The sequence below is a fragment of the Plectropomus leopardus genome, chromosome 10 (genome assembly GCF_026936395.1).
Source record: "Plectropomus leopardus strain MGB_pleo_1.0 chromosome 10, ASM2693639v1, whole genome shotgun sequence".
NCBI classification, from domain to species: Eukaryota; Metazoa; Chordata; class Actinopteri; order Perciformes; family Serranidae; genus Plectropomus; species Plectropomus leopardus.
The window spans coordinates 21,745,470-21,770,524 of record NC_142185.1 but is presented as its reverse complement, the minus strand read 5'-3'; the positions used below and the strand labels follow the sequence as shown (position 1 = coordinate 21,770,524).

The 25,055-nt window shown below is 37.9% G+C and overlaps 1 protein-coding gene across 2 annotated transcripts in view; it reads left to right on the top strand.

The window, feature by feature from the left end:
• Positions 1-25,055, top strand: part of LOC121949433 (glypican-6-like) — a 150,370-nt gene that overhangs the window by 88,003 nt on the left and 37,312 nt on the right. For both annotated transcript variants that reach the window (XM_042495118.2, XM_088083290.1), the window contains exon 6: positions 24,547-24,677. In XM_042495118.2, coding sequence (XP_042351052.1) covers positions 24,547-24,677 — 131 coding nt within the window. The remainder of the gene's footprint in view (positions 1-24,546; positions 24,678-25,055) is intronic.

The window sequence follows — 25,055 nt, the reverse complement described above, 5'->3', positions numbered from 1 at the left end:
TGTCAAACACAAACAATCTTTTACTTCTTTGATTAGAAACTGAGTAACTGTTAAACTGAACATCTAAGTCAAAGTAATAAATGCATCATAATTTTTCTCAATGCATTGGTCACTACCATAAGTAAATGCCATCTTATCTGCCTATAGGCCGATGGCAGTCAACAAGGTAAATATTGGCTGCTACCAATTAGAGATGCAGTGTGAGATTTTCATGGTATGACTAGAGTCTTAGAAAATATCATGGTATGACAGTATTACAAAATTATTTTTATTATCAGTCAGTGTGACCCTTAAAAGAATGAAAAAAGTAGGGCTGGTTTTTGGTTGTACAAATGTTTTATCACTATAATTAAAACTTGAAAGTCTTGAAACCATTTTTTAATGGAAGTGTGTGTAAACAGTCCCCCTTCTGAGAATAACTCAAATAAAGGTGAGGTTTACCATCCAGTTAAATTTTTATCAATGCCGTAGATAAGCACAAGTATACGATACTGTTTTTGTCAACTGTCTTATCACTGTATCTGTATACCTTCGTTGCAACCTTAGCACTGATGTTCGGCCAGTGAATCGCTGCATCCCTAGTTTGAATTTATGTGGTTTGCATTTCCCTTTGAACTTTTCAGGATTCAGGTTCTAAAGGCTTTTTTTGGATTCCATTATATTTGGTGTTTAGTTTGCCCCAAGTGAGCTGGCTTTATGTACCTCTAGTAAGGCATTTCACAATGTTTTTCTTCAAACTGGATCAATGATAAACAGAACAAAAAAATATGTCTCAGGTCAAAATATTTACCTTGTAAGTCTGCAGGATTGCAGAAATAGGTGTGTAATGTTGTCGAGTTTGACTTTCTATTTTAAGAGAGGTTACGGCTGGTGCTGCCTTGTTATCATGTTTTGACAACATCAGTTCCATTGACACTCATTGGGCCCTGGGATAAGAGGCTGCTTTATTTGTCATTCTTCTATCAGCGTTTTCTGGCATGAAAAGATTTTATTCATGGGATTCTGCTCTCCTGCTGGGCTAAATGGTGACTCGTAATAGGGCAGAAGTGCACCGCGGGGAGTGTCAAGTTTTGTGAGGAGGAGTTCAATGGGAACTTGTTCAGCTCAGAGACAAAAAGTAGAAACATGAATGTAATATTTATATATTTATTAAATATTTCATAGAATGCCTAACACAGATGACTCCTGCTGTCATTTAGATAGGCTCATCCTGTAGGGTTGAACTAAAGTGTTGACAGTGAAAATGTGACAAGGCTGCTGTAAGAACCAGAGGAAGGAGCTCTACTTGTTCCTTGCAAGTTTGTGCCAAATAAAACATTGTAATCCCAACATGTACATTACATAGTGTTAAGAAAGGAGATATGATATAGCACATTTTTACCAAAAAAGAAACATAATTTTTATTAGAAGTGAAGACATTAGATAAAAAATGCCAAATATGTCGACCAAAAAGCATGTTTGTGCATTCATATTTCCCCTCTTTTATCTTCTTGTAAAGCCAAATGTTCTAATAATTTTTTGACTCAACCTGCGTGCCTTGGTGTTCATGCAAATGTAACCAGTTAAACACAATTTAGGACAACTGGCTTAACCCCTTCCATAATGTAAAACCAAGTGTGGAACTTGTTGGTTGTTCTGTATGCACGCAATAGTACTCACCCACACACACCCTCTGACTGCAGGGAGTAACAGCAGAGCACTGAGCAGTGCACACTCACACACTCAGCTTCACTTTTGCAAGCGGAGAAACACTACTCTTTTTAAAATGCTGTCATTCATAAAGTATGTATATTGATAAAGGCTGCATTGTATCGTTTTAAACAGCTAGGTACTGCGATACTCTTCTAGTATTCGTATACCGTGCAACACTGCCTTGAAATGATTCCCTTTCTCACATATTCAATTTTGCTTGGAATTACGTTCCATAACGTAAGCTAAAGGCCTTTGCACACTGAGTCCGTTTTTTTGGCTGAAATTGTTGCACATTTAAAAAAAAAAAACACACCATCTCACCTTGTGTCAAAAAAACTCCAAAACTTTGGTCCTTCGTTATTTTTTTTGGAACAGGTTCAATTTTTTGCGTTTTTTTGCATCCATCCCAAAGGTGTTATGGACACCAGAGTTTGATGCAAATTCTAAAAATTTACTGCAGGAATTGTATGATGCCATCATCAGCAACATGCCCAAGCAACTGGAGGGAATCTTCATAGTAGCATCAACTCATCAACTCCAAAGATGTTGCAAGATCGAGGGCAAATAGTAATTTCATTTTTAAACTTGTTTTAAACTTTAAACTTTAAAAAATGACTAAAAAAATCTACCTTTTACTTTCTACCTTCTTCTACCTTCAAATGCCATTAGGAGCACAAGGAGGAGGCAGAAGAGCATGATTTTTTTTCAAGTTATCTGTCTCATGAATCACTGTTAACGCTGCAACTAACACTGAAAGTTTTAGCTAGTATGGCAAAAAGTTATTTTTATAAAAGTTACCAACTGTAACTTTAAGGCTAAGACTCAAGACTCACAGCACCAGAATCCGCATATTGCATCATCTTATCACGTGTGTGTTAACAAACGCCTACTTACTTGTCTGGCAGATCCCGAGCACTTGATGAATATCTCCAATGTTCATTTCCCTTTTAGCTCTTGTTGGTCCTCATGTTTGTGGGTTATTTATTTATTTTTTTAGTTTGCCTGATGTTCGGTCCTCCCCACCAGTCCCTCGTCGTCTTTGGCACTCTGCCATTTTACACTGGGCATGTAGTTTACAACCAGCTTTTGCAAGCTTGTGACCTTGGAGCAGCTGCATAAAGTTTTGTTCCAGTCTTTGTGAGAGCCACTGGGACCATATGGACCAGCGAACCAAAACAACGAGCAGCTCATAGAGGGTGAAAACTGCAAAGAGCTTCAGGGTGGAGGGTTGATTCTCAGTTAGATCAGCAGCACCGCCAACATTTTCACATTACGGAGTCATTTGATTCAGTGTCATTATCAAAACTATCTCTCAGTGGAACTTTAAAGATGTATGTATGATACATGTAGGACAAAGAAGAACGAACTGAATCGGCAATGATTACAACAGAGATGTCTAAAAAGGAGGAAGTATATGATCTTAAATTAAAGCGAGCACTTTGTTTTGAATTTTGTTATCAGTAGAACTGCGACAATAACTTGATCAGTAGTCACCTATTAAAGTAATTGCCAGCTAATTTGATCATCAATTAATTGTTTTGAGCAATTTATGAGGGAAAAAAAGTCCAAATTCTCTGATTCCAGCTTCTTAAATTGGATCAAAATGAGCTGAATATCTTTGGTTTGTGTACAAAATAAGCCATTTGAGAACATCATCTTTGGTTTTGGGAACTGAGCTCCCTTTTTCACCATTTTCTAACATTTTTAAAGACCAAACCACTAATCAGTTAATTGGGATAATACTCAACAGAGTAATCAACAATGAAAATAATCATTAGCTGCAGCCCTTGCAATCAGTGAGGGCAGTCTCTGTTGTTTTGAAAAACACTGGAAAACAACCTTTTTAACAGATTACAGTGATGATATAAAACAGTTGTACACCACATCTTTCCAATGTGTCAGGCAGTTTATTTCTGTGACTATACATTGTAAGACAGGCAGGAACGAAAGCCCATTTTGTGGGTGTTTGCTGGGGATGTAAGCAGTCACTAATATCGATGTGGAGACGAAGCTGTTTGAATGATCTGTGTTTGCCTGAATGTGCTGTGTTCAATGAGCGCAGAGCAGCTGCAGTGTGGAAGGAGAAAGGATAAGTTGTTGGGGAACTTTCTTCTAAAAGCGGGGGCGTTGTTGAGTGTAAACACACATTAACGAAGTTTGTTAACTCTGGGGCAGCGCTGTAGTTTGGATGAACAACTTTTACTGTTTGACCATGCAGCGATAGTTTGTTGAGTAAAAAGATCACAAAGGCTATCAGTGATTTATATGCTGCCAAAGATTTCAAAAATTGGCAACTGCTTTTAGATATTCTAGGATTTCAAACCAAGCTGACAATTACTGCTTTAGGTTAAACAGCAACACCATATATATCCTACAATGCTATACGCAGTTATAAGTATTATATTTAATAAGGGAGTATTAGGCAAACATTTAGAGATATTTGGACTATCAAGCCTCACCAACAGCTTTTGTAATACCTTTTTTTTTGTAGTTCAATTCATATCCAAATGAGCATTCTCACAATGAACCATGAACATATTTTTAGCCAAAAAGCACATTATGTATTTCTAATAATAGAGAGTTTGTCATGAGCTTTGAAAACACAACATGAATATCATATACACAGTGCACATACACTTGATTAATTCAGTCAATTCATGGATTATATTTGATGGGAATCTCAGTTGTGGGTGCTAATGACATTGTGATGTGTTTCATTGGAGATTTTAATGTGGCTTTTTCCTTTTTCAAGTCCTTTAAAGAACCACAGGGTGCCATGTTTGAAGTGTCATGTTGGAAATTTGTGTGGTGTTGTGTGTTGAGTTAACCTACATCATTAGATATTTGATATCTGTTTCAAATTCAAAAGAACTCAGTCAGAAGTTGATAAAACTGCATACAAGAGTGGATAAATAGTGTAAGTTGGCCCACTGCCTCACGGCCTTTTGACAGCTAGCAGGATGAGATGCATATATCTGCATTTGACACAAGGAATCACAATATATCTGCACAGTTTGTGCATGCCTTTGTTTGTTTGTTTCTTACGGAATCTGTGGAAATATTGGACATTGTTGTTAGACCCACTACAGGCCTCTAGCATGAGAAATGACAGTAAAGGGGGTAAATTATAGGCAATACTTTAATGACAAAAATTAAGTTGATGAGAAAAGTTCAAGCAGCGTGCACATCCAAAAGTGATAAAAACTAGGTGCTGGACCAAGCAAAAATAGATATGAAAGAATAAATAAAGTCCACACACAAATGCATGCTCCCATGAAAATTTATTAGATTTCCTCGATATGTGTGACGTTTCGGCAAAAACTTAACCATTTTTCTGCTGGGTCTAAAACTTTGCTTGCAGTTACAAACATCTGCAAACTGCTCCTCTTATCCATTGATATGATCTGATCAGCTGTGATCAGATAATTGATCTACTGATCAGTTATTTATCCAAAGAGTGACAAACTCTTTGCCAAAGAGTGCGAAAACTGCTGCAGAGGAAAAAAAAAAAAAGAAATCTTGGAAACTCCGTCTGCTATGCTGCGCTCATGGACCCGCAAAAACATTGAATTTTAAAGTGAGATCACAGAATTATTTGATTATTTGAATATGATAATTGCAAGTTGATAAGGTGTGTGATGTTACAGGCTACTGTGTTAAAATAGATGATCAAAACATCTCAGCTGTAATTTTGCTTCATGTGGGCTCTTTATTGTGGTTTTGCATTATTCTAATGTAGCATGGCGTTAACAACCTTACTTATAACACTGAACATTATAACATCAGGCCTGGAACTCAAACAATTGCCTGATGGTCTAAAAACATATTTGAAGAATGAAATGAATATCATAAAGGTGCTGTGACTATTCGGCAATGGTTTGAACTAAGGACAGTTCCAAGTATATCCATACACATTTCTAGCTGTATAAAGATTGCTTGAAACATAACAGCTACTGAGGGCACATGGTAAGGTGTAGAAAACACACACACACACACATGGGACATGAACTCCGGACAGACACAGACACACACACACACAAAAGACACGAACTCTGGACATAAATACACACGCATACATATCCACACGCGAACTCCAGACTCCCTCAAGAAAGTCGGTTGTTTGTGTAGCCCATCCACCTCCCCGCCGGCCCGCCCTATAAGTGCACTCACACTCTTTAATATTACGTGGTTATGAAACCTGTTCTCACTCCGAACTTGAAATGTCAAAGCTTGATGTGGCAGCGATACCTTACATGTTATAAGCTGACGTGGACGGTCACTGCTCGACCGTCACCATGTGATGATATCAGAGTGAGAATGGATTGACTTTATGGTATATAGTACATTTTTGAATGTAGAATAATGCTGAGAAAATTTCTACTGAACTCTCACACTGCATATCAGCAGAACATTTCTGGCCTTAATAAAGCATCTTGTAGGCTTGTGGTAAGTTTCCAGCATAGTTGCTGGTTATACCAGCTAAACCAGCTAGAGCAAAAACAGGGAAGAGATAGATTGATTGACTTTATGTTCGTTTTTTTCTGCTCGACACTGCTTTTGTGTTTTGTTTGCTCAATGCTTTGTGTCTGATTCTGATGTTTGCTTCTGATACTGAAGTGTAGTTCATTAAGCCTGCCACCTCCATGTTGTAGAGAAGACATGAGCCAAACTAAAAACTCAAAAGTATACGTCAAACTCATTTCTTACGCAAAGTTGTGTTCTGTCATTTTTTGGAAGTTGTTAGACGTATGTTCAAGAGTTTGTTTTTCTGAAAAGTTTTATTTATTTTTTTTTTTTTATAGTTTTTGATGCTATAAAAATAAGTTTTACATCATGATTGACAGCTATGTCTGCCATTTGGTGTGCATATGATCAATGGCCCTGCTACGATCCAAACTCTACTCCAAATGACACCAGAGGCACAAGGATATTTTGGGGGATATTTTGGCACTATTTTTGTACAGGGAGTGGAGACGCATTGTCCATCTTAATATAAGTCTCTTGTTTGTGTAATTACTTTCACTGTTAAAGAAGGGGAGAGAAAAGTTCCACACTCCAGTTTTAATCTCCATCCATCCATTTAAAACCACCATGACACACTCTGTCTCTACTAATATATTACAGTTAGCATTAAAAGTCCACAATATAGATTGCTGCGTGCTTACTGACTGACCGCGTGTATTTCAGTCTAACTAAAAAGTTTCTACATTCACCCCACTAATAAGGAATACAATTCAAACACGGCTTTACTTGAATTTGACGATTTTTCATTCCTGTTATGAATTGTGGAGCAGCGTTCATTTTGTCTTCATCAGGGCTCTTGTCAATTGGATTATTGTTCCTCAGTGCAGATAAAATGCCCGTTCTATATATTTTGGCCTTGACATTTCATGCTCATTATAGGATGAAAGATCTTCAATTATCCGAAGATCTAACCCCCCTAAAAAGGTATTGACTTGGATCCTGGTGTTAAATTGTCAGGAAGGCTCTGTCATGTTCAGCACAGACAGATTAGTTTAATGTGTTATGACATACAGATGATGCTGATATGAATCTTACTATACAAACGTGCCATCTCCTTCTTAACAGTAAATGATTATTAATCAGACATGACGGCTGTTATATAAATGGTGCGATCAACTAAAAAAGGGGTTACATCAGCTCACTGAGGAAAAGTAAGGAGCTTCGGTTCAAGGACTCATAGAGAAATGAGGAGAAACACCGATTCATGACACAGAGCCGGTACAGACATGAAGCTCAGATATTCATCTAGATTCCTGTAGCATCCATTCAGACCTACATCATATTACTGCTCCAATGACCAGAGGAGATATTGGGGAGGTGAAAACTAATCCAACCAAAGAGTGAGAAATCCTTTAAACCTAGAGGCTGTGCTCATGATAGCAGCGATTTTTCTCTGCAACACATCACTGAACGACTCCACTTGCAGGAAATAACAGCTTCTGATTAAATGAATTGCAAATTGTGACAGAACATGAACAAAAACAAGTACACCAGTTCACTGTAACCAAGGCCTCACCTCCCTTTATCCATATTGTGAATGTGTGACACTGAATAGACTACCTACACAGATGTGTGTTTGAAAAGCAGCCGCACTGATATATATACTCCTCCAACCTGTGAAATGTTTCAAAATGCCTACGAATTGATTTATCATTTTCTGCTGAACTTTCATAGTGAAAAAAAAAAAACTGGCTCAATTTGCTTATTTTTGGATGTTGTGATTTGATGGTCCACTTCAGTTGAAATGATTTAATCGTTGTTAAGACCAGTGTATAATAAATGATGGAACACTTTGCATCCTAAAAGCTGTTTCTCACCTGTGCAATGTGAAAATGGGGTGTGGGAATATGGAAAAAAATCTGTGTTTGAATTTTCCCCAACTCGGGCCAATTATCCTTGTTGCCATTTTCCATTTTTGTAAAGAAAACAAAGAGTTTCCTCTCTTCAAAAAACAGTCCAGACAGAGAATTTCTAAAGGGGGTATGTTAACTACACAATGCAAAAACTAATCTGACTCCAAATTTGAATCAAATACGTATCATGTTAACAATTGCAAGCAGAAATGAATAAAATGCTCCTCCATTTAAGCTAGCTGTGACCTGCAAGTGTGACATCAGTTGGAGCAAAGGAGTTCATTTGTAAAATGTATTTTTTCAGGAAGAAATCTGCTGAAATCAAGGTCAGACTGAATATTTTTCTCCTACTCAAATGTTAAGCAGCAGTGTGCAAGCATTTATATGAACCCACAAAATCAGTTTTTTATAGATTTCTTCACAAATTTTTCAGAAAAAAATCTGTGCTTGGTGTGGAACGACTTTACATCACATCAATAGTCTGTATTTGTATTCATGTGACATACAGTGTGAACATGAATCTTGGTGAAGAAGATTTGTCTAAGCAGGGTTTGTGCCAGACTCACAGAGCGGCTGGTGTGTTCCCATGAGGCCCTTCTGATAAACGCATTTTTAAATTCATAACGGTAAAACAGCTGACATGTCTTTTCCATAAACACAAGGTGTTGCTTATTGAAACAAGCAAGCCTGTCTAAGAAAAAATACAGTCAACAATTTACTTGCCCATTATTTTCCTGATTAATCAATTTATCATTTCGGCAGTAAAATTGAAGAAAACAGTAAAAAGTGCCAGGTCTTATTCTCCGGAGCCCAATTTGCTGTCTTCAAATGTGTGGGTTTCTTTGACCAGTAGTCCAAAAATCCAAAGCTATTCCGCTGATTATCATGACAAATAAAAGGCTTCAAATTCTCACATTTATCAAGCTTGAAACCAGCAAAGGTTTGGCTCTTTTTGCCTAATAAATTACTAAAAAGATTATTTGATAATCAAAATAGTTGCAAATAAATTTTAGGCCAAACAAAAACCAACCGTTGAATCAACCAGTTGTTGCAGCTCCACAATAGAGCCACTTTGACAGACAGGTTTGTTCTGAATAAAACAGGTTGTCAGTGGTGTGTTTGAGCACTAAGAACAGTAAGCTCTATTTACATCCAGTGATTAACAGTTAAACACTACTGCTGTCGCTGTCTGTTGGCAATGGTGCTGAGCACCTGTCAGCCAGGTGCATGGTCTCAGTATCATGTTCTTGTTAAAAGTGAATAACATAAATATAACATTTAATAGACATGGAGAGCCACAACACTATACCAGGCCTATTCAAATACAGAGTAGGCAGGCAGTGAGATGCAGCTCACAGTTATTGCAGATAAATCTTACTTTCTGACTTATTTCTTCATAACAAAATTTAAGGAGGGGGAATCATTATGGATGTTTCACCCACTAATTTTTTTTTATTTATTTGTTTAATTGTTAGGATCTCCATTAGCTGTGCACTGGTTCACAGCTAATCTAAAACATACATTTAACATGACAGTCTACACATTGTAATGCATTTAAAAATATACATTTGACATGACTATCAACACAAAGTGAAAACATAAGTCAGAGAAAAGGATATATTTGATAAATGTATGTATGTTACTATGTAACTCATTGTTTTAAACACTACACCCTGCTAGATGTGGTGTAGTTTAGTGAAGTCTGTTTGTGTTTTCCTCCATAGAAGGAAATCATCCAAACAGGTCAACACATTTTTTAAAGAACATATCATGTCATGGTTGTGTTGAAAGGATGGGAAGTAAAGATGTAAGAGAAGCACAAAATGCAATTTAACTTTTCTTACTCGTTTGCTCCTTGCGCTTGTATACATCTGATTTGTGCTTTCTCTCCATTTTACAGCGATTAAAAACACAAATCGCAAAGCGGAGTGGATCAAAACAAGGCTTTGTACTAAAATGTTGCATTGACTGCCCACATTTGCCTTTATGCTTAATACTGGACATTTAAGTTTGCTTTATGTCAGTGTTGCTAATGTGTCTGTTCAGAAAATGGTGGCTTGTTAATTGTCATTTTTGTGCTGGATTAGTGTTAACACAGAGGCGGATATTTCTTGAACTCGGCTATAAGAGGCTCTGCAGGGAGCCTCCCTGAGCGTGGGCCCCGGCGCATTCGCACCCTCTGCCCTTGCGTTCGCTCTGCTTACGCTTTTAACTGTCCACTAACAACCTTAGCTCAAATGTCCTTGTGCATGAGCTTGTTTTGCTTGTCCCTGAGCGAGACATTAATTAGACAAGCAAGTAAGATCTGACCAAGAAATGTCTTCCTACGCATGAGCTGACTGTGTGCTCCACAAGGCCCATCTTAATTTAAAGATTGTCTCACATTGACATTGTGGTTTATTTTTTAAAAGATGCTGTTCCTGGAACTAATATATCTTTAGTTCCAGAGGGTCATCTCATTATTAGTATGAAACACGAAACACTTTTGTTCGGTAGTGTTACTAAATATTTGTTCATGCAGCAACTAAAATGATACCTACAAGCTAAACAGAGCCAGGATGTCCCTCTGAAATGTGTGTTTCTTCCTTAATGTTACACTGAATAAATCAAATCTGAATAAATCATACAGTAGATTAAATGGGCTCTGCTGAGTAGTCAGTCTCTAATCCATTTGTTCCCACTGGAGGACAAATCCTTGCTGACCTCTCCTCATTTTGCTACGAAAGACAAGACTTGCTCATGGCATTAATTATGGAACCAGATGCTAATTACAGAGTGCTTTTTAAGCCCTATATTGTATGCATTCAAAATGGCAAATACCTGAATGTGATCTTGGAATTAATTTGTAATAAATATTGCTCATCATTATAAACATGATCTAAAATAACAACAGCAACAAAAACAAAACCATAACATGTACAATTTAATGAGATTAAGAGTGGGATTAGATTTTAATTACACAAATTAGCTGAAGCATGGAGCGCCTGATGAACAGCTGTCAGTCTGTTCAGTGCACCTGAAAGCTCCACACTGAACATAATCGGGACCCACACGCCGAGTCCTCTGGGATATATGGAGCATTACTGCATAAATCACTGGATATCTGTTTTAAGATGATCACTTTGACTGTGTTTACTTTGTGTTGTTTAAAAACTCTTCCGGTTGGGTATTCTTTTTGTTGAAGATATGTTCTGAAGCAGGCTGTTTTTAACCATCGTTTGATGTTATTTATCAGGCTGTCTGCACAAATGTCTTCTTCCTCTCAAGTCGTTTGAGTCTCAGTCACATGCTGCGGTGATGAATATTGTCCACTGCAGTTTACACCCCTCGTGTCATTATCATTTTTTTGCGTTGACAGGTAGTTGACACCTGTGATGGAGCTTTTCCTCCGGCACCCTCACAATATCCACAGTGAGACTTGTGATTGGTTTAAAGTCAGTCTTAAGTGAACTGCTTGAGGGTTGTTTTTTTTTTTTTTTTGCAGTCTTGTTGCATTGGTGTTTACACGCTGTTACTGTTCTCCCCGGAGAGGCATGTCACCACATTGGAAGCGATCTGCATCGATTCTATCTGCTCGTTTCTTTTTAATTAGGTGATTTGTTTCACTTGGTAACCGGAGCCAGCCACAACCTCACTGTTTATGAAAATTCAGCCCAGCAACATATCCTCTACTTTGTGAGAAATTCCTCATGAATAAAATATTGAGTGGAAAAACCTTCCCTAACACACTGTGAGTGGACAGCCTATGGCTCAAAGTCAGACCACACAAATAGACCAAAACATTTTCTGCACACAAGGATGCTGAAGGGTTTTGATTTTTGTGCTTTTACCCACATGAATTCAGCAACACTGAATATATTTCACACCTTTACACTTTACCATAATTAAGGCAAGCTAATACTCCTTTCACTCCCACACAGTGATGCGAGTTAAACATGCGTTGGCAGCCGATCTGAATAGGTCAAAGCACATCACCCAACCTGGCTTAGCGACCCTCCCCCAGACCAGGGCTTAATGTGGCTCAGATAATGCTTGGTTTTAGTGAACAGGCGTTTCTATTAAGCAGAGGCATTTAATTCAGTGTTATTAATGTTTAAAATAGATTTAACCAACTCTCCAACTGATCTGACAAAGGAAGAGAGAGACAGAGAGCACATGAGTGGGCGAGTGAAAGAGCAAGTGCAAACAAAGAGATAAAACTTAGCTCTATTTGGTACCTGTGCAATGTGACTGTGCGAGTGGAGCTGCAGTTGCAGGCTTGAGTCTCTGTGCGCAGTGACAGCCACAGATGGACCTGCGACAGCAGATGTAATAATACATAATCAGTAGTGGAGTATGAAGATCCTTTATGTTGTAAAAAATACACCCACACTGCAAAATACTCCCTTACAAGTAAAAATCCTGCATTGAAAAAATACTCAGTGCAGAATAAAGGCCCCCTTAACTGTCATATTTCATCAATCGATTGTTATTACTCACACATTAATATGTAATTATTTTCTCCATTGATAGATTGATTGTACAAATTGAAAACAGTGACAAATGGTATTATAGTTACCCATATTTCAAAATGACACCTTAATATAGCTTGTTTGTCAAACTAACAGTCAAAACCTATAATACATATATAAAAATATATCGAACTGATTAAGATTATTTGGGAAAAAGAATGTTAAATCTACACATATGAGAGCCCAAAACCATGAAATCTTAAACTTCAATTTAGAGAAAATTTATCAGTTACCAACAGTTATGACATTCTTCTTGTATCAATCCACTAATTGGTTAATTAACTAAATTTTTCAGCTCTACCAGATTTTGTATGCAAAAAATCTCAAATGGGCTTGGTGTGAAATTTAGAGATGAACTGTCCACACGTGGCTCCCAATATGGTCGTGGCTGAGCCTGCAGCTAATGATTCTAACTCCCAAAATGGTGCTAAACAACAACAGCAGCGCCGTCATAAGCAACAGTGTTAACTTTGGGGTAACCGGAAGGCGGACAGTGTGCCTCTTTAACAACGCCGTCCCACACTCAGCGCTAACTGCTGTATAAACGCAGGCAACGCAGCGATGAGTGAGCCAGCGGGATTCACACATGCACGCACGGCCGGATCAGCTTATCACAACAAAACACAGAGAAGCTCGAAGTACAAAACACACAGGGAGGGAGTGTGACTTCATTCTTCGCACAGGACGCCACTAAATCTGCCTACATGACAGTTAGTTGTTTGCTGCTATATTAATGTTCTGAATGTTGCATACAGAACCTTTATTGCTGTGAAGTAATTTGTCTCAAAAGTAAAACCTGTTATTTTCTTCTGAAATAATGGGTTATACTGACTACATTCTCACTTACTCTGCCTTTATTTAAAAATAACTATTGTCGAGCACCTTGTCACTCATTTCTATGATTGTCTACCGATTTCTTGATGAGCCTCTGTGCTCTGCTCATCCTGCATTCTGCATCAAGGAGGATTTATTAGACGACCTCCAAGTAAAAGGGAGACAGAAAGCCGCCTTGCATCTGATGAGTGTCTAATAACACACCTGATTGTGCAATCAGAGCTACGGTGGATTTGAAATCAGAGAGCTTGAACACTCACAAGCAGCAAAATTCAGCCACAGGTCTTCATACTGAGTTGGAATTTCAGCTCTTCAAAGTTGCAACACCCACAGCTAAAGGAATGGAGTTTAATTGAATATGTAGAGTCATATGGCTTGCCGTCATTGTCTTCACCCTGTTTGGGGTCCAATCTGTGATGTAATGCCAAAAGAAAATTAGTGTCACCTGCGTTTTAGCTGCGGTCTTTGTTCTATTCATGTTTTTTTCTCTTCTGTGTGAGGTCTGAATTTCCATTCAGAGGGTTGTTGCTTTTGAACAGCAGTGGTTTAGAACAGCGGTGCCTAAAAGCCATTTCACCCACACCTTTGGAGTTAAATGGATTTATAATGGTTGTTTGCACTGTCTAATCTGTGTGGCTTGTTTCACCACCCATGGGCAAATGGAAAATGCAATTCAAAAGATCTTCCTTTATAAACTATAAAATTTGCTTTAGTCTTTCCTTTTTTTTTAAATATCAACTATCTAAATAATCTACAATATTGGAATTTCAGAAATTGTAGATAAATGTGCTTGAATCTGGATTATTGTTCCAGTTCAGTGCAATTTAGGATATAATACCTTTATATCAGACATTACTTCTGCTTCCCAATGAATAGGAGTTCCATCATACAGAAGCTGTGTCCTCTTAAAATGAGGCCTACTTTTTCCAAAAAATCTCTACAATTAGGTACAGTTTTTTCTTAAAGCATCTATAATATTTTCTTTTTATAATAATAATGTATCAAATTATAATGTATAAACATGACAGTTTCAAAGGGGTGAACCTTCCTAGTGATGAACCACAGAGAATATTCACTTGAATCTGCATCCCCCTCAGCTTTACAGAGCTTTATACTGATTTTCAGCTCAGTGTTTGCAGAAGCTGTCTGGCTGCAACTTTCCAGAAAATGGGTACTGAAACAGTTTTGAATATTCAGAATTATATTGATGAATCAATATTTTACAATACTACCCTGTATAAAACTGAAACTTTGGAGGCTTTTTACTTAAATGTGCTAATCTAAGACAGTTGAGTTATTAAAATGACTTGAAAAAAGTCAAGAGGACATTTTGGTACCCAGATTTTGCCGCGTAATGAGTGTTCTTTAAATTCATGCTACTCTTTGCAGCTGTAGACATGCAGGCAGCGGCACAGAGAGAGAAACCGCACTGTAAGGTGAACCAATGAATTTGCAACTCACAGAAAGTTAATATGATGTGTGGCTTTTGTTTGGTATCAGCAAAAAATGCACATTTACGACCCGTTATTGATGCCGTCAGCTTGTTTACTAAATTACGTGGATATTGCTGCCACACTTAATGTCTTTAAAGTTTCAGACTGTGTATGGAAAACTGAATCGTTGAATATTAGTATTGAACAGCCAGATCTGATTAGTACAGCCCTAGATTTTTTTTAACTTTGAGATTATCCTGCTTAGTTTGGTATTTAGTTATTGCAGTGAAGACATTGCCAGGCATCAAACTTGCAGTGTTGCATTCATTATGTAGCTTGGTTTGGTCTGATTCTTGGTGAGAAAAAAAAACCCCATGTAGTTTTCTTCATACATGTTCAAGATCAAATGTGAAAACCATGCAAACCGTTTACTATATCTTCAGCTCTCACTGCAAATATAGTGAATATATGAAAAATTAAGACTGTTTACCTTGACACAATTTTGAAATGGTGCTATTGATGCTAAAATTATGTTAAATCATCCTTAAATAAGATATAGACTATTTTTAGAAGTGCTCTTTTTGTGGTACATCTCTAATGTAGTGACCGTTAATAAGCTCAAAGCCTTCCATTAATGCATCTAGCTGTGAAGAAACAGTGAACGTGTGAATTGAGGGCTGAGGAAATTACATCAAATTATATAGCTTCTACTCACGGGAGTTATTTCTGGCAGCGTAGACCCAGCCTGTGCCACGCTTTTACATCATTTGTCTAAAGATTTCAGACAAATATTGTGGAGCATATTATGCTCCTTTGCAAAGCAGCACCGGGTGAGCGTTGTGCTTTTGCTCTGTTTTATGTGCTAAGGCATCTGTAGTGACAACATAAATTTCCATTCTGTTTTATAGTTCTTTGCTTGCCTAATCACTCAGAGTTACATGAAGATGTGCTTGAGTGGATCTAATTACAGACTCACTTCCCACCTGTGCAATTATGAATCTGCAGAAAGAGAGAAAATTTGTGAAGAGAGGGGAATTATTCTCTGTGGTGTATTAATGAGCAGCCAGGCCTAACATTGTCTTTGCTCTGAGCTGCTTCATTGTATTCGCTGTTGAGCCTGTCCACATGTGAGTTTTGTGGTGGTGCCGCCCTGTAACATGTTGATTTTACAAGTGAGAGAAAGGGTCATGACTGGGGGGAAGGATTTCTTCAACATATTTGTGGGCAAATAGTTGAAACATTTCTGTCAGCATCCATAGACTGCAATTCCATGGCATCTCCAAGCCCATTAGCAACACGATCTGCCTGCGAATGGCTCATTATTGGATTATGATGTTTAGTTTCATTAGCAGTGCGGTACGGTATCCGTGCTGCTCCCGTATATGGCTTTTATATTATTAGCGTTGCATTGTATTTGAGGGCTGTTATCACTCCATTACAGATCTGTACTGGTATAATGGAAAAACAATGATGATGAGTGTGTGATGCAGGTTGGATTTTCTGCCTTTTTTGTTTTTCTTTTTTGCTTCTTACAAAAGCCTTTAAATAATTGTTTGACCAAGAAGCAGTAAAGACAGTGTGGTGTAACATGTGGGACACATGCAACAGCAACAAGAGATAGGAAGAGGGTGCACAGTATTATTTACTCAGATAGCCTACTTTCAACAGGTCAGATGATATTATTTAGATGGATGATGGTGACGATGAGGAGGCTGTCATGGAGGATGAAGAGTGCACATAGACAGATAAGAGAGAGACAGCAAGTGTGGAGACAGAGAGAAGGGACAGCTCAGCCCCTTCAGGTAGCAACGGTGCTAAATGTAAGACATCGACAGAGAGTGGGGATCACCAGTGGTAACTCCAGCCAAGAGAAACAAAGTTGGGAATGTGTTTTTTTCATTGTGTCCCGTGTTGCAAATTTTCGCAATTATTACAACAATAAAATGCAGAGGACTCAGTGTGCAAGGTTTCTGTGCGTAACTCTTTTTATTGTACTGTGGATTTTAAAAAAAGGACTTGTTGCCTTGAAAACATAAACGTAGAACTAGAAGATGTTGAGATATTACACATGAAAAGGGAAAACTTTGACCTGCTACAAGAAAAAATATGGAATAACCAACATTTGTAGCATCACCATCCACAGAGCAAGAAAAAAAAGGCAGGTCTTTGTTCAAGCCAACTAACACTGCTTTCAACTCACCAAATTGCATTTCCATTAATAAGTTGCATTCTGTAGGCTCCTGGGCAACACCTTTCCAGGATTCTCATTATTTTCCAACATGCAGTCTGTTTGTGGGTGTTTAGGTTGTAAGGAACAACAGAGAAAGATGTTTTTAATGGGGATCTCTCGATATTCATTAGTATGTTGGCCATTCCCCACGGCAGAGCTGAGTGGCCTTGTCAGGATGAAGCTGATTCTCTGCATCATGGCAAGCCCTTTATGATTCTTGTTTCAGCAGAGGATGTTTTAGTATACAGTATGTTGTCCTTATCAAGTCACTGGAGGTTGACAAGGAAGACAAGAATAAACACCAGTTGTCTGTGGTAGCCATGGAAAAAATTCAGCCTCTATTGGAGATGTTTTTTTTATATTTACATAAAAGAAGAAATTAGCACTTTGAAAAAGCTGAGGTTAAGGGTTGGCAAAAAAAATCATTCTCGATGGTCTGTGTGTCATCTATGTTTTATTACTATTAATACTTTCAAAGTGAACAGTTATTTTCACCATCCTGTGGAAATGTGTGCATCTGTGAACATACGTGTCTGTTCAAGGACTTTTTTGATCAGGACAAAGTGTGACCAGTGAACAACATGCATTTTTTTTCTCTTCCATTTTTATACCGTTTCATATAGCACTATTAGTTGGTTGACTGAAGCACAGATGAGCTATGTGTTGTAGAATCCAAATTACACTAGAGCCATTTTTCATTCTGTGAAGCTCTTTACAGGCAAAGAGCCATAGATGGGCCTGTTCACTTTCCTTATTTGTCCTTGTCTGCTGGAGGTTGCCGCTGGCTGACATAGCCTGAATTTAAGTGGACATCAATCTCGATAAAGAGCCAGAGCCCAGAGTAATATTACCTCCCCCGATTTTTTTTTTTTAGCTGTTTAGCAAGACAGAGCAAATAAGCATGTTTCACATTACAAACTGAAACATTAACCTCAGATATGAAACAAAATATTTGGATCGCGCTGTGATTTCATGGTGTGGCGTCTTTATATCCAGGCACAGTCTCAGTTTCTAAAACCCTCAGCTCAGAACGGGACGAGATATGTCTATTTGCATGGCTGTGTTGTGATGATAAAAAGATTTCCTCCGGCTGGCCAGTGGCCTATCTGGGACTGCAAAAGTGATGCAGAGAAAATTTGGCTGAACGTGGCAGCCATGCCACAGCGGACTGGACTTCATGCACTCTTCATAAATGATGGTCATTAATTCTCCATGTAGGTAGAGTTTTTCCACATGCGGTGCAGGAGCCCTTCCTCTGGGACAAAGCCATACCGTGGCCTGACTCAACCCAGTCAGCAGCACTCCTCATCCTCCTGCTCCCCCTTCCTGTCTATCTCTCTTTCTCTCTCTCTCTATCTCTCTCTCCCTCTCTCTCTCTGTTCCTGTCGCTCCATGTCTGCTATCCCTCAGTTATGTATGAAGACAAAGTTCCCGGCTCTCTCTGTTTGTCAAGCCCATCTGATAAGTTGCAGATAAGTCACCATGGTTTCCATCGTCTCTGATGCTTGAGGCACTCTTCTTTTCTCTTATTATGAAATATGAGTTGTTCCCAGTTGGCTCCCTTGACCTAAATTTTCAGTATTTGCACTTGACAGTTTCAAGCTTACACTTGAATTGAGTTGTTGTTTTTTTTTTTTATGTGTGTGTTTGTTATCAAGTGAGCAGATGTACCTGAGGCAGTTGAATGAATTTACATTGTAATCAGATTTAACGGCAGGCTTTGTGGCAATGCCAAGTTCAAATTATTTTCAAGGAATACAACAAGACAAAGAAAGTGTTCGGCCTTAATTGCAGCTTAGCATAAAAAAAAAAATATATGTACAGAAGATGATCAATAGGCATGTAGTAGCAAATCTTAATTTTCTATTCTTTGATTTTTGTGCTGGCACAGGTGTCATCTACACTTAGACCATATGGTTGCACAGTAGTTTGCTTGAAGTGCTACTGCAGGAAACCATTTGGCACAGATGAAGTCTGTATATTAAAATCTCTGCAAGGATCACAAGCTATTAGATTTTTCTATGTTAACAAACAGAAGAGCTCTTCAAAGGCTCAGACTTTGACATAATTGGAAAGGAAATCGAGCCAGAGCAGCGCTAATGTTTCTCGGCTCTTTTCTTCAGCCATTAGTGATCTCAGGTCCCACAAGAATGAAAAGCTGGACAGGGCTGTTATCAAAGAACTGGAATTTGTTGTCTTTTTTTTTTAATGCACCATTTTTATGTCCTTCATGCCCAATAACTATTTGGCTTCCTTTCGTTTAGAGTCTTTCTTTCCCAAGAAAGGTCCTTATATATATATATATATATATACACAGTATAATATATATTTTATACTTTTTTTTTGCACAGTTTCAGTCACTGCTTTTTGGTCCATTCTCTGGAATATCATCTGTCTTCACAGTTTGAGAAAAAAACTAAACCATTCTCTAATGATTGATGGAGTGATGGGAGATGCAAGTCAAAATACACATGTTAGATATTCTTCAGAGAACGGCTACTACATTTATGTGCAGATTAAATTAACTGTTAAGGCGGTGACAAGCATTACGTCAGAGGCCATTGTTTCCCCTGTCTCCAAATGACAGGATGACCTTCTTTAGTGAGGACGTAATTATAGAGTCATTATGACAGCCTGCTGGTGAGGTCTTGTCCTGGGAGGTCTATGGATGGAGAAACCTTTCCTGACAGACTACTTAAGTACTGTCTCCAGATCTGGGACTCGCTCACTTATGAGTTAGTGGTTTTGTGATGTCCAACTCCCCATAGTACGCCATTCAAATGCAGAACTGCCATTACAGAAACTGTAGCACATTAGTGTTTAAACCCAGTGGGCTTGAGAGCACTTTAGCACTGTTTCTGTTTCATGGCAATATCAATTAACATACTTAACCTTTAAAGGGCAACAGCTGTTTCCTATCTACTTTGAGCTTCTGTGATCTGTACCATCGCAGCTGACTTTTTCAGTGCAACATGTCTTTATATCTCCAAGCCATTGACCATCATGGCTAGAGGCATTATGTCTTTGAGTTGTTCGTCCCTCCATCTGTCCCATTTTCATTTAGTGATATCCTATAAATCCATGAGGTAATTTCCTTAAATTTGGCACAAACATCCACTTGGTCGCAAGATGAATTTATTTCATTTTGGATGCCAAAGGTCACTGTGACCTCACATCTGTCTCATCCTTTGAACGCAATTTTTCAAGGAGACCTGAAGGGAATTTAGTCAAATTTGGCATAGACATACACCTGAACTCAGAGATAAACTGATTAGATTTTGAATGTCAAAGGTCACTGTTACCTCACAACCATCCCATTCTTGTGAGGGCTAGCACCCAGAGAGCATTACATATGGCAAAATGTCCACTTGGACTCAACAATGAACAGATTAGATTTTAATTGTTTAAGGTCAAAATTACTGTGACCTTGCATCCATCTCATTCACGAGAATGTGATATCTAAAGAACACCTTGAGAGAATTTCTTAAATCTTGGCATGAACATTCACGTGGACTCTGTGATGAACTGATTACATTTTGGTGGTCAAAGTTCACTATGACCTTGCATCTGTCTCATTTTTGTGAAATACGATATTTCCAGAAGGCCCTGAGGGAAATTCCTTAAATTTGGCTCAAACACTGACTTGGACTCAAGAATGAACTGATTCGAATTTGGTGGTAAAAGGTCAAAGTCACTGTGACCTTACATTACATGTTGTTGGCAATAACTCACAAATTCATCGGCTAATTACGACCTATTTTCACACAAATATCAATTGGATTAAAATGATAAAGAGATGTTTTTTTATATCTAAAAGTTCAAATGTCAGCCTCACTGTGACATCATAATGTTCTGCAAAAACACTTTTTTGGCTATTATTCATTGTCACAACTCAGAAACAGAAAGAAAGACATTTGGTCAGATCCTGAATTGGTGACACTTATCCTAAAACTGGTGATTGTATAGATTTTCTGGTTTCCGGTTAAAGATGTGTGTGAAGCATCCACATTTTAGAATTTGTATCTTCTTTGCTGCAGCATCTATTTGAAACATTGTCAACCATCATGGCAACAAGAGGCAGAGGCATATAACCAGAAGGTGGTAACTCCAGCTTTAAAAATCATCAGAGTTGTTAATAGAATGGGGTGAAAACAAATGGACCCTGTGGAGATGGTAATGAGAAGTGTCTCATATTCAACGAGGCCTTCTGGCTTGTGTCCACACAAGGATATTAATGAGCAATTGACCTTATAATATTCATTGCCCACCATGCATGTAAATAAATGCTTGGCTTTCAAAAGTTTTATTAAATCACTGACTCATCAGCGCTATTTGTTGCATGCAGCATAACAACATTTTGTTGACTTGATTGAGTTGATCTACATAAAAATTGAATTTGCCCCAAGAAGCATTCATGCTCCGTAAGTGTGTGTTGGTGGACTGTGATGAGTTGGAGATAATTGACAATACTGTGTAGTAATCAAAAGGCAAGATACAGTGGTTTGCTGTTTGAAGCTATGACCTCTGGAAAAACAATGACCACAAAGCTAACAACTATTTTAATTTTTGAGGGTTATTAAGTCTAGTTAATGTTAAAAAATTGTGAAAACACCCATCACAATTCACCAGGTGTCTTCAAGTTGCCAACATAAAGTCAACCCCCCTAAGTTATTTCCTATACATAAACCAGAAGATCTTCACATTTGAGAACCTAGAACCAACTTTGGTCTTTTTTTTCAGTGAAAAACACTCAAAGTCCCACTCAAAAAAACTGACTTGTACATGTTTGAAATTTGTCACTAGAGAGGTGTTTTCACATTTCTCCTCTGAAAGAAGAGATGTATGTGCACCTAAAATCTGACATTCAAAAGTACCCCTTTCTCAATGAGGGAAAAAAGCAGATCTGCTTCAGAGTTCTCATTTTTTTTCTTTATGTGGGAAAACCATATTAAGCAAATTATTGATCTTTTTTAGATCAACCAATCGTTTTCATACAGATTAGGTAGGTATAGCATTTCATCATTTCACAAAATTCAAATAAAAGGATGTAATATGGAAATTTACATGCTATTTGATTTGGTGTCTGTGTAGTCAACCTGTTTCCTTTTTCACTCTTGTGTTTGAGCTGACAGAGCCTGACACCCTGCAACTTACGAAAACACGAGCAATGTGAGAAAACAGAAACAAATGTAGAAGAATATTCACACCACTTTGACAACTAATAAGTTGCAGTTTGGAAAGCACTTTGAATACAGAAAAACACAAGCAAATATAGAAACACTGCAAATGCACACAACTAAACTGGGCTAAAACACAACATTAATGAATCCAGGTATGTGAGTGGATTCCTTTTTGCTTGTGTTTTATGATTATGTTTCCAAATGTGCATTGAACTTATAAATGTGTAATCAAACCTGTGAATATGCTTGTTTCTTTTTTATTTGTAGTTTCTTTTATTTTTATTTTAGGCACATACACTGACATGTACTTCTTTATGCTCTTCCCATACATATTTAAACTACAGTCCACTGCTGCACATACTGTTTATACTGTAAATATCTTATATCTATGCATTCCAACCCCTTACTTTTAATTGTATATTTTACCACCATACATAAGTACATCAGTCTAAATGCACTTCTAGTTAGATGCTAAATTGCATTTTGTTGTCTCAGTGACTGTAATCTGTGCAATGAAAATAAAGAATTTAAACTAATTTAAAAGTTGTAAGGCACTGAGGTCTCTTAAGTAATGCTAATATTTGACCCTGTTGCATCAAACATGACAGGAATGTGTCACTAAACTAAACATACGGTATGAACAGGACCACATAAAACGCTAAGATGTCAGTTACATTCCACTGCAATCATTTCCCAAGTAGACTGAGATCACTGTATGGAGTGTTTAAAAGTAACATTAGAATAATTGCTATGTTGAAGGTTATTTTTGTAGTTGAGTACTCAACTCTGTCTCCTAGAATTAAAGTCTGTATATTACTAAATTGCATTTATAATTACTTTGTGGTGATTACATAATCCCTCCCTGGATTATGTTCAGAGACAATGTTACTTTTGGTTAATGAAACACTACATTTATGTTCTGCATTGAATCCGCAAGGAGGTGGTCGGGGTGGATGTCGGGCATAAATTGCATGACACCAGATTGCGTGTTTTGCTTCTAGCCTCTTGTTCGTGGTTGGGTTTAGGCAACAGAAGTGCTATGAATGGATAGTGTAATGCAAGATTGCTGGAAGTGTGGAAAACAAGTGAAATTTGTTGTCAGTGAACATTTTGTTCAATACCAACATTTTTGCATTTACAGTTCATCTAGGTGATATTCCTGTCAAACTACACAACGCTGGTCAAAGCTGACAACACTGGTTGTGTTTTTGGTGGGATTCTGTGGTGTGTCTACTGGTGTTTGTGGCACTGACACCTTTGCTCAAAAACTCACAACACTGTTTGTTTTGTGGCAACTCTCTGAGGCACTTCGACTGGTGCTGGGTGTTTTTTTACCGAACCGTTTTTTTTTTTCCCAAACCTAGAATTTTTTTGTCTCTCCTTTTTTTTAATTAAACTTCCTGTTTTTGCCCATTTGTTTTTTGTTTTTTTTTTTTTACTGAACCTAAGTGCTTTTTCCCCTTTTATTTATTTATTTACTTATTTTTTACTAAACTAAGGTGCTTACAGTGGCTCATCGCAGCTTGACGAGATGCCTGCCAAGCTGTAGACCAGTGCAGACCGCTTTTCAAAACTAGCAACACTGGTTGATTTTTGTCTAACTTTTCATTCAGTTTCCACCGGTGGTTGTAGTACCGAACCTGAGTCTTTTTACCCACACATTACAACGTTTCCCAGCGTTGTATGTGGCAACAAACCAGGGTGTTTTTCACTGAGACATTGCACGGTCTATTAGTTGCATTTGAGCCTGTGAACCTTTGTGTTTTCAACAAAACATCTTGATGTTTTCCAGTGCCGTTTTAGCCACCAAACCTTGGTGTTTTTCACTGACTCTTCACCCCTCAGATTTTGTACCATTAAACAATGGTATTTAAGCCACAACATAATCTCCAAACCATAATGAAGCATAACCAAAAAACACCTTCAACACAGTATTATTAAGACACATAAAGTACAGCATATCCACTACAAAATAATGCACAAATGTAATGTGTCTCCGTTTTGCAAAAATGAACAATACTAACATTTTTTCTGGCGATAGGGTTGGGAATGTTAATTAGCAACATTTCATTATTACGTTAATAAAACCTACTTTGTTTGGCATTACATTTCGCTCAAAAATGTATTTGCTGTTTTAAGTAAGTTGTATATGAAAGGTTTTTATCTGGAGAAAAGGCTGAAATACTGGACCACTGCAATACCAGAGAAAAGTGTTTCTGTAACTGAATGTCTGTGTGCCTCTCTCCTCCCTCCCTCCACACCCCACCTTTTTTACCACTGTTTTGACAGATGCTTTGCTGCTGGTGGCACAGAGGCTGGAGGGACCTTTCAACATTGAATCTGTCATGGAGCCTATTGATGTCAAGATTTCAGAGGCCATCATGAATATGCAAGATAACAGTGCCCAGGTCTCCTACAGGGTATGTCAATTAGGTTTATCCCCCACGCAACAAAGTAACACCTCAGACAGGCTGTTCAGGTCCAACTTGAAGCAAAACTACGGGGGGAGCTTTCTTTAAGTTACACTGGGTTGTGTCTAAGGTGTGCAGAACAACACATTCTAATTATGTCCAAGTTTAGTTCTTGAATTTGAATTATATGTTTCAATTTGGTCAGATAATCTTAGTTCAACTAACAGTAGTTAATGTGTTTCCTGTGTTTTACTGCATTTTTCTTTGCCCACAAAATTGTAGTCAGAAAGAAAAAAAAATGTAGGTGGTTGTGAAGAATTTTTTCAGCCTACGCAGTTTTGGATGCCTGTTCTCATTCAAAGCTAAATGCTCTGTTGGCTTTCCCAT